The 10,444-nt window shown below is 44.4% G+C and overlaps 1 protein-coding gene across 1 annotated transcript; it reads left to right on the forward strand.

Annotated features, from left to right (window-relative positions):
• Window positions 1–278: 278 nt before the first annotated feature.
• On the forward strand, window positions 279–10,094 carry LOC104548474 (rho guanine nucleotide exchange factor 38-like; the record flags this gene model as incomplete). The annotated part of the gene is made up of 2 exons (XM_010194499.1): window positions 279–474; window positions 9,904–10,094. Coding segments are annotated over exons 1-2 (387 nt in total), but the record flags the coding sequence as incomplete, so codon positions are not given.
• Window positions 10,095–10,444: the final 350 nt, after the last annotated feature.

The following is a 10,444-nucleotide window of genomic DNA, read 5'->3' on the forward strand; positions in this document are numbered from 1 at the left end:
GCTGTGAACGGCCGCGGTTTTGGGGCTGGCTCTGAAACCGGCCCCGCCAGGCCTGCTTGCACACAGGCAGGTGAATGCAAACACCGCCCGGGGCGTCAGCTTCCCGGGGGTGGGGCCGCCCCGGCACAGGTGGCAGGGCTGAGCCCGGGGCGGCCCTGCGGAGCCCTGCTCCAAAACCAAGCCCCAAGCAACCAACCTTCACCTGGGCAACGAGTTTACCTCCTTAAAAATCAAGGTATTACCTCCTCTGCCACTGTCACCACCACGCAAGGCTGGCCATGGCGAGCACGGACTGTCCGGGGAAAGAAGGCGTTGGGGGCAGGAGGAGGAATTTGGCCCTGCTGAGGAACAAGCTGTACATGGGGGAGAGGAGGAGGACTGAGCCCGTGGTGGAGAGCACTGCCGCCGCCGGGGACCACGGCACCTTGAGGAGGAGTCAGTCCGACAGGACAGAGTACAGCCAGAAATTACAAGGTATTGGGGAAGCTTGCTTGGCGCTCTGCTGCCAGGGTTGCTCTGGGCTGGGGTGCTGCCTTGACGCCTCCATGCTGCAGCTTTGCGAAGGGAATGGCAGTCTCTGCCCCCAAAGAAGGGAATGGCAGCCTCTGCCCCATGTGCTCACATCTGGAGCCAGCAATTGCCCCCTCTCACCCTTGCCCCCTGCTTCCAGGGTGTGAAATGTTTCACCTAGTTTTTCGAAATAATGTCACGTACACAGGTTGCAAAATGCAATCAAAACTTTTTGGGGTGTTCGCACAAAATGCAATATGCAACCAGGATTTCCTCATTCGTCACCAGGACACATTTGCAGAGCAAACAGTAATATAGTAATGTGAAAAGGCAATGGCTCCATCCTATCTGTCTTTGGCTGCTCTCTCAATTGGGTATATGCTAAGTAATTAGAAGCACCAAGGGAAGAAGCACCAGTTTTTTTCTTTTAGTTAAAAATAACAGGATCTATAATGTGTTTGTCTGTTGCTCAGATTATACAAGCCTGAACCGAAGTACGTCCAAATAGATATTTTGATGGGTATGCTTATTCAAATTATATCATTATGGAGAGGGTTTATTTTCAAATAGCTGAATTGCATCTGTACCAGAAATTGGCAAAGTATGTTAGTACTGGGCCTGTAAATTGAAAATTAAATGCAATACCACAAATTGAGGAACAGCATGAAGAACACGTATGGCAACTTCTGGGAGTGCTGTGGAACACACACTTACACATTTCTGTGGGTTTCCAGGGTCTTGAACAACACAGTCCCATCATAAATGTAGGGTTTGAGTATTATTATAATTGAACCATGTATTACTAATAGTTATATAACTGCCTAGGTGACTGTCACTTTTGCGGCAATAATCATTTATAGGGAAATAAAATAGGAAAATACCTTGGGTTGGTGTATTATGGCTTTGATGCACTTGTTTACAAAGCAGCATTCCTTCAGAGAGAGACAATAAAAGCAGAAAATAAAATAATAAATCTGAAAATAGTAGTATTTCTATAAGGGCTGCATACACTGAAAACAACAGAGCAGTTCATCGATTATGCTGTTCCTTCCTCGTGATAGCTAATCAATGAGAAGATGAAAAATTTTCAGTTAAGTCAGGTATGTGCTGCAGGGATCTGGTGGGGGTGTTTCAGGGCACAAGCACAGATCGCTGTGGCTGGGCAGGCAAGCTCCTGGCACACATCCCACCAAAACAGCAGTTTTGTTTGTTGTGAAGGGGGCTGCCCGGGTAAGGTCAAGGTTATCAGAGTGGTATTTCGGTGACAGTGTCCAGCAGAAAGCGTGAGATCTCTGTGTCAGGTGTATTCATGCCATGAATGTCTTCTGTTTGAAATCTGGAGCAAAGGAAGCAGGGAAGCCTAAGGTAGTTGTGGCAGAGCATGAGGTTACGTTTATGGCAGCAGTCCAAGGAGACGTAAATCCAGCTTTACAACTCCTGCTACCAACTGAGACTGCTGCGACCACCTATTGCAAAGCATGGCTCTGGTATCAGCTCATTCTGCTTGCTTGCGTCTGTTCAAGAAAAATGGTGGTGAGTTAACAAGGTACCTGCAGGCTTTATATTGGATTTGAAGTTGCCCGTCCTCAGAGTGAAAATACAAAGTCAGTAGAAACTCCTGTGAAGTGCATTTACAGTCACAATAGAAGGAAATGCAGTTGTGTGCCAAGGCCTGATCTGGATCAAATTTTGCTGAGCTAGATGTGCCTGAATCTGATAACGAGCATGGATCCCAGACTTAATGTGCTACCTGCCAGCGCTGATGGTGTGCTACACTTTGTACGTGTTTATGTTCATTCTTCTGACTAGTGCCGGGATGTGAAGCAGCTTACTCCAAGGTGAGGGAAGGGGTTTTGTTGGCCCAAAGCAACCAGGCTGTTGCTCCCCCCAGCCATTTCCAGCAGCTCTGAAGTAGATGCTCAAAGTGCAGCTCAGTATGATAAAAATACAGGTCCCCAAGCAAAAGCCTATAATAAAAAAAAAAAGCCACAACAAAAACAAGTGAACAAGCAGTCAGGCATAAAAACTCCTGAGAATTCAGTTTCTGCCCTTGGATTTCTCTTTGTTTTGCTGTTTTATATAGAATCCAAAATCTTTTCTATAAAGAGTGAGAAAGGGAGCCTACTACCCAGATCTCCAGGGTAATCAAGGTGGTTATCTCTGTAAGTCCACAAACAGGAGCACAATAGCATTGTCAAAGGTGCAAATCTCTGCAAGTGTTTTTTTCACTTTAAAAGTAAGGACTCATTAAATCACAGGAAAGCATTTTGATGGTTAATTATTATAATATACACATCTATTCAATACCTTATCTGGTGTGAATGGCCATGCAACACCTCCCACCTTTACCCTTTTTAAAAAGGAAACAAGATGCAAAGTAACCATTATATTCTGAAGAGCTTGGCAAGCATTAGTGCATCTATTTCAGCTCATCTGTGAGATAACCAACTGCCTGCAGCCCCATTTTAGTTAGGGGAAAATAAAGCGATTGCTATCAAATGGCACATTGGTCAAGAACTCGGGTTCTGGTGGCATTCTTGGATGAGTTCAGAAATATCAAGCCATACATATATTTATTTTCCATAGATCTCTATTGACTGGTCAGAAGCATCACTTTTCTAAAGAGGGAAGAATGGTGTTAAGGAAGAAATATTCATTAGCACTTGTGGTGGATGCAGAAATAATAGTGAAGGTCATTATAAGAGCTAAGACACAGCTCCTGTGATATTTCTATGCATTGCTCTGCTCTGAGTTCATTAGAAAATCCTGCATATAAGTCCTTCTGAGAGGACTGAAGACCTTGCTACTATGCTTAAGCAATGGCACAAAATGGTATTTAGCAGCTCTGTTTTCAAATTTATTATCTGTAGCTGTTTAGCTGGTAGGAGTTGGTTTCTTTTCTACAGTGAAAATCCACCAGTAACAGCTGTGAAATAACTGTATTAATATCTATGTATCGCATTAATGTTGGGATCAGTCTTTGAATTAACCCAGAGCTACCATTCTGTGCATACCAACGTATTTTGGTAAGAGGAGCTTACTCGATGTAGTTATTGGCACATAAAAGTGTGCAAGATCAGGGCAGAGTGAGATAGGATGCACCACGGGGATAGATGCTATCAACCAAAAACGGCAGACCATGAGAAGGAATTTGAAACACACTTTGTTAGCTATTGGACTGATTGTCAGTTTTTATTAATAATCGTATACCAAACTTGTGCTTAGTGTGAAAAATGAGCTATAGGAAATGATGGGTTTGCAGAAGGAATTGAAGATCACATTTGCAGTGTTTAGAGAGACAATGCATCCTTTGAAAATACTCCTTGTTTTCCAAATCTATTACACATTAACTCCCTTACAACTTCAGCTGTGCATGGGTCAACTGTGCTTTTAAATTATTTGCACAGGCTTCAATTTAAAATACATCAGTGACTTACCTGTAGTAGATACAGTGATTCAAATCACACACCTACCACAATATATGGCCTCAGAGCTTGTATCTGAACTCCAAATTTCATGTTTTGCCTGTGTCTGATGTAGTTATGAGAAATGACCAACACCAGAAATTACACAGAAACCTGTGAAATGATGCATATTCCTGGAAAGCTGCTATCCCTTCATATACAAAAGCCTAGTCAGAGGCAGTTCAACACCCTTTGGTCCACCACAAGCAGGGCACCTTCCTCCATCCCATCCTCCTCTGTGCCTGCAGAGCACACGGCTGCTTCCTGCATGGGCTGCCCATGCACGACAGCTTCTCGGCACCTCCTCTCTTTACCAGGAGTAAAGATCCTCCTCTCCCCTGTTCCTTGTTTGCTTTGCACTGTACTTACTGATTAACTTTTTGTGGCCTACAATGTAGATAATATCCTATTTCACTGCAGAATGTATTGATCTTTGGAGCAGCTGGGTTGCTGCAGTATCAAGTAAAAGTTCAGATTATTTCCTGAATAATAATAATGAGATGGCTTGATGAAAATACCCCCCTGTGATGAGAAATCGCAGTCTAAGAAATTGTTTTATTTTCTCCTGTGCAAATTTAAACTGGGAGGATCTAACTCTCTTGCACTGCAATAAAGCTGGAGTTGTGCCTTGAACTTATTGCAGTGGCAGCCAGGCTGGGAAGCGAGCTCATCTCTTCAGAGCAGAATCCATTTTGTGCTGCTGTGTTTGCACAGCACTTAGCACAACCAAGTCCTGCTGCGTGGCTCAGGACTCTTAGGAGCTACTGCAGCATTACTACTAACAGCAATGGGGGTAAGGGAGTGAAGACGAGGACCCAAGGAGGCTTACGGATCCTTCTCTGAGCGTATTAGCTTTATTTATCCCATTTATTAATTGGGATACTTTGCATTGCGTGTCACACAGCTCACAGTTCATGCAGCTAATCCGTGGCAAATCTTGAGGTGCGTGTGTCCCAGGGGAAGCAGTTCAGATGCAGTCCTTCCTTGGTTCTTACTTTATTAACATATTAGCTCAGTGCCGCAGGAGCGGTACATTGATACCGGTATATGACACACTGGAAAGGTTTATTTGTAACTATCGGCGCTAACAATAAGGGCATTCTTCTGTCACCTGATGATAAGCTTTCTTCCCTTCCATTGCGGTCACATGGGATCTCTCTGTAGTCCTGTCAGCACACATATAATTAAAGCGGTCTGCTGTCAAGGAATGGAAGAAAGAACTTGCGTGTTGAATGTAAATATTTTCTGTACCTTATGGAACAGGAAAATGATCAAAGATTGAATGACCTAATTGCAAGGAAGTCTCTGATGCAGATTTTATGAGCAAACCTGTTGCCTGGGAAGACTAGTGCAAGGTCATTCTGGTCCTGTGGTGTTCTCCTGTGTTCAGAAAAGAGGCTTTTTGCATGTGTAACTCGCAGCCTGTGTGCAGCAAACCCGCTCCTGAACAATGCTGCTGTCATGTGCATCTGTGAGTGAAAGAAAAAAAGCCATTTTCCACAACCCTCTCCCAATCCTTTTGTATTTCAGCTTGGAGTTCAGGGGATCTAATTCGCACCATGTTTGCACCATATTGTTGCAGTGGTGCAACACCGCCCCTGTGAAGTGGTCCCTCACAAGGGAAGGGGGATCTAGAGTAAAACTCCTTGTGTGTTGTCTCATGTGGTGCACTTCTCCTGCACATAGTGGGACCTCAATCCTTTTCCACTGCTGCTCCCATTTCAGACTCCCTCACTTCCAAGGATCCTCGTGTCCCTGTGCCCTGCAGCCTTGTTGGCACCTGCAGTGGAAGCAAGGGTACAGTAGGCAGAGCCAGGCCGTAGTGCAAGGAGGGAAAGGAAAGCTGTGGCAGCAGCAGTCTCTGAACTTGGCTGCCTGTGTTTCATTCCCCAGTCCAGCTGATAAAAGCCAGTGTAGATTCCCATGTGTAATAGCCAGGTTATCTGAGGGTATAGGCTATCTGAGGACTTGCCTTCACAGAGGACTAATTTTATCCAGGGACGTGTGGAACTCGGGTTTCACATATGAAAACACAGTAATGCTGTAATTTGTTTGTTATACTGTGATAACTTATGCCTTCACTGCTCCCTTGTGCCAGGTAAAATCCCTGTACTTGCACAGCCTGAGTGCAGAACTTGTGTTCCTTTGGCATCCTCCAAATGCTGCCGAAGTAATGGTAAGGCCTGGTGTTCACTCCATGCACTGATATCGCTGTATTTGGTGCTATATTCTGTGCCAGTACCTTCGCTTCCAGATCGAAAGCATGGGATGGGGAGAAGCCCCAGTCCCCTCCCCAGGCAAACGTAATATCCAACCTGAGCATCTCCCTTAGAAGGAAAGATGGATAGAGCAGACCTCTCAGAACTGCTCACTCTCTAGGTGGGAAAGTCAGGGAAACTTGCACACACAGATCTTGCTATGGCATTGATCTGCTATGGCTGCTTCTTCAGTCACTTGCAGTTGATCCCCCAATACCTCTTCTGGGCCTAGAGGAGAGCTGCTACTTTTGCATGTTGCAAGCTCTGTTCCTCCATGCTCTCACTGCGTTGCTGGATGTCTCCATCTGGGGGATATTTTTAGACTTCACACTTGCAAGAAACTGCTTTTGTAAGATGCATGGCTGCCTTGTCCATGTCATCACATAGTGAAGCTTGTGTTTTGTGCAACCAGAGCCATGCACTTCAATACACAGCTGGAAAACCAAAGTCATCGCCTTCCTCTCCAAAGTCCACCAGAAAGGCAACTCCTGCAGATGACTGACATCACACAGTAACAGTTTCAAACATTACCTCCTACTTTACATTTTCAGGCCTACTAGAAGTACCACTTACTTTTCTGTAAATTGGTCTTAAGACGCAGCTGTCTAATAAACCATTCAACAGACAGTTGTTTTTTTCCTTTTTTCTAAACTTGGCATCTCCAAGGACAAATGAGCCAAATTCTTAGTGTAACAGTTAACCCTCAGCAATGTCTCCATCTGCTAATCCTCTCTCTCAAACCATTCCAGGGCTGGTACATGTTACCAGGTAGAAAAGGGTCTGCTTATGTTCCAGATATGCATTTGCTGTTTGTGAATTCATTAAACTTTCACTTACTCCACTAGGATTTCAGCAAGCTACTGATGTTCTCAAACTGGTCAAAAGCAATCAGCTGAACATAAAATCACAGGTTTTGGCTGTAATCATCACTTTAGGATCTTGCTGTTGCATTCTATAGAGACAGACATGCCTGAAATGAAAAAGTGAATGTATTGAGTGAAAATGGAAAAATATATTACTTTTAACAAAAGGATACATTTATTAAAAAACATGTTTTCTATAAGGAAACAGCAGCTACCTGATAGTTCTTATGGTTAGTTCTTCCTGTTGAGAATAATTTTTATTTCCTGGCATTATTATCTATCATGCAATAAGGATAATAGATGAGCCCTGACATAATTCAAGAATCAAATTTGATCAGGGCTCTCTAATGACATAAACTGAAAGAACAGCCACTCGAGGGATTGTGACTTCAAGCCTGAAGTGGGATACAGTGGTTTTATTTCTCTCATATAATGCCCTCCCCTGCCACCAGTATAAGAGATTAGCAAGTTCTTTTGCACAGCATCTTGTGTTTACCTTCAAATTCCACCTTATATTGTAACAGCTCTGCATCTGAGGCAAAATGGCAGCTCTGAGATCTTCCAGGACATCAGGTGCTCTCTGCACCTTCTCAGGAGTTGCCCTGAACTCTCACATACGGTCACACACACACAAGTGTTTTCACACCCGATCCCAAGAGAAACACTGATTTTGGTGCAGCACTGGAACGGAAATGGATTGTTCATGTGGTTCTTTGTAAATTTATAAGTTTAGTTGTGTTTTCAGAGGAAAAAGTACCTGCCATTTTAGCATCTAAGCAGCAGGCAAGGTGGTCTCATTCTGTGGCCCTAGCAGAAAATTGCTCAGAGGAAGCTGTGGAGTGATACTGGTATAAGTTTTGCTCTCCTCCTCACACAAGCAAGGGCAGAGTCTGTTTTGTCCAGCGCACAGCACCTCTGGTGGATGAGCTCTGCATGCACTCACACCAGCATGAGCTCACTAGGGCAAGACTCAGCTTCAAATTCTTTTGATAGCCGAAGCCTTGCGGAGGGGAGATGTCCTCATCGTGTTTCTATTTTATTGTCTGTGTACAAAGTTGAGGACAAAATGTTCATGCCTGTGTCTTACACAGACTTCAAGGCTAAAAACTCGAAGGTAAAAAGTACATCTAAATACAAAAAAGTCTGAAAGAACGGTTGCTCCCCCCCCTTCCCTGGTTTGTTTGGGTTCCTTGTCCTCACTGTTTAAAACCAGCAGTACAGAGGCAGAGGTGCAGTCCCCAAAGCAGCTATTTAAAACAGTAACTGTGGTCACATCAATCTCTCTAGAAAACCTGATGGGAGAAGCATTAATAACATTAATAACTTTTCTGAATATCAGTGGTCAGCATAATTGTAGAAGGGGTTGGGGTTGACAATATATAACATTTGACACCTCCCAGCAGAAGGTGGCTCCAAGTCCTCTCTCCTGAAAGCTGTTGGTTTTTCCCGCAATTCCAGCTCCAGGTTATCATCTACAGCCCTGGCCAGTGCTATATGGGTGAGCCGCACACTGTCTGATGCCCGCTTGAGCGCTCATGACCTCGCCCTTGACAATCAATTCAAAAACCTGCTATATATTCAGTATTGGGTATAAGTGAGCAAAGCATCAGATAATGCTTTGCTATTGCCTCATTATACAGTATGCTCCCTACAAGAAGCTGACATGAAGCCATAGCAGTCTGATCCTCAGCAGAGATTTCTGTCCTTTACTGCTGAGCAATAAAAGCCCATCCTGGCTAATGCAGAGATCGGTATGGTAATGTTATGTCCATCTTTGTGGGTGCTCTGCACCATCTTGTGGCTAACAGAAAAACACCGGAATAGCCTCTGAAATCTTTCACCCTTTTCTCTTTTTTTGTTGAGTGTATGTGTTTTTCCTAATGAAAAATACAGATTGTCAGTGTACACAGATAAAATTCAGTGCCCTTTGTACATCTGAAACAGTTGTCTGCGGACTGGCTTATGAATCAGCAAAGGGGAAGACCCTTATTACAGATAAGTAGGTTGTGTGCAGGTCCTCTAGCATACATAAATTACCTATCTGTAGAAGACTTGTTCACATTTCAATGTATTTGGAACAACTCAGATATGCTAGGTCTTAAGTATGGAAAAATAATTAGGAGTGTCCTGATCCCAGTGATCTCTCTTGTTCCAAGAAATATTTGTTATTGATCATTAAAGGTTTTCCCTTTAATTCTATGACCCTTTTCAAAAAATAGTTTTCAACAGAATTGCAGGTTTCATCATCATCATTAGTAACACTGTCTTCCAGTACTTGCAGCCTTCAGCCTCTCATGAATAGACTCACCATTATATTCTACAGAGCAAAGGTTATGCCAGCAAAGATTATTTCTGGTGAACACAGTCTTTTTTTTCCACAGGAACACATTTTCTCCCATCCCCCAAATCATAATAGATGTCAGACCGAGACTGTGTTTTCAAAGAAGTAGAAGGGCATCGTCTATACTTGGATTTTGGTGTGACAAGGATCAGACACTCCTGTGCACCATGGAAAATGTCTGCCCACATACCTAACAGCAAAGCAGGAGGAGCTGGTGTTAGGTTATTCCCTTATGGCCCAAAAGGATGGTTTCCTTCTCAAAATCCATGTCTGCTTTTAGAGGAGGAAAATGGGATGACACTCGGTCTGATCTAGGGTTGCCATTTTTTATGCTTCTTTTCCTGCTCTCCATGGAGATTTGGGAGTTTCCAACAGGCACCAGTTACGTTCCCCCATGGTCATACAGGGCAAGCTGGGTGAGCATGTGGGATTACAATGGTCCTTACAAACCTTCCTCTTTTAAACAGAAAAAATGGCCCCGCAGGCAGAGTCCTCATCCCCTGCCACTTCACTGCAGGAAGACGAAGAACAAGTTAGCAGACGGATGATGGCCAGGAGGGTGAAAATCATCGCAGAACTCCTGCAGACGGAGAAAGACTATATCAGTGACCTGGATCTCTGCATCAGGGAAGTGATTCAGCCCCTGAGGGACAAGCAGGTGAGTGCCAGGGACAGGTGACGGGGCAGAGACATCAAGGTCTCAGCTCACCCACGTTCTGCTGGCAGATAACCTTAATGCAAGCACAAGCGCCAGCCTGAGAGTTACATGGTGCCCGGAGCGGATCCAGAGCTGGCTTTCTGGAAAGGGACGTGCCAGGGCTCTAGCGAGGAGAGAGGGAAGTCAGATATACTCCTGACACTTGCACTGCACTTGCATAAAGCCTGTGTCAAGGCACTTGTGCAGAAGGCATCTTGGGTGCTATATCCCTGCTTGTGGGCTGCTGGGTTAAAAACTGGCTGGATGGCCGAGCACAACCGAGAGGGTTGTGGTGAATGGAGCTAAATCCA

Source organism: Mesitornis unicolor, unplaced genomic scaffold, assembly GCF_000695765.1.
Source record: "Mesitornis unicolor isolate BGI_N332 unplaced genomic scaffold, ASM69576v1 scaffold33651, whole genome shotgun sequence".
In the NCBI taxonomy this organism is placed as follows: Eukaryota; Metazoa; Chordata; class Aves; order Mesitornithiformes; family Mesitornithidae; genus Mesitornis; species Mesitornis unicolor.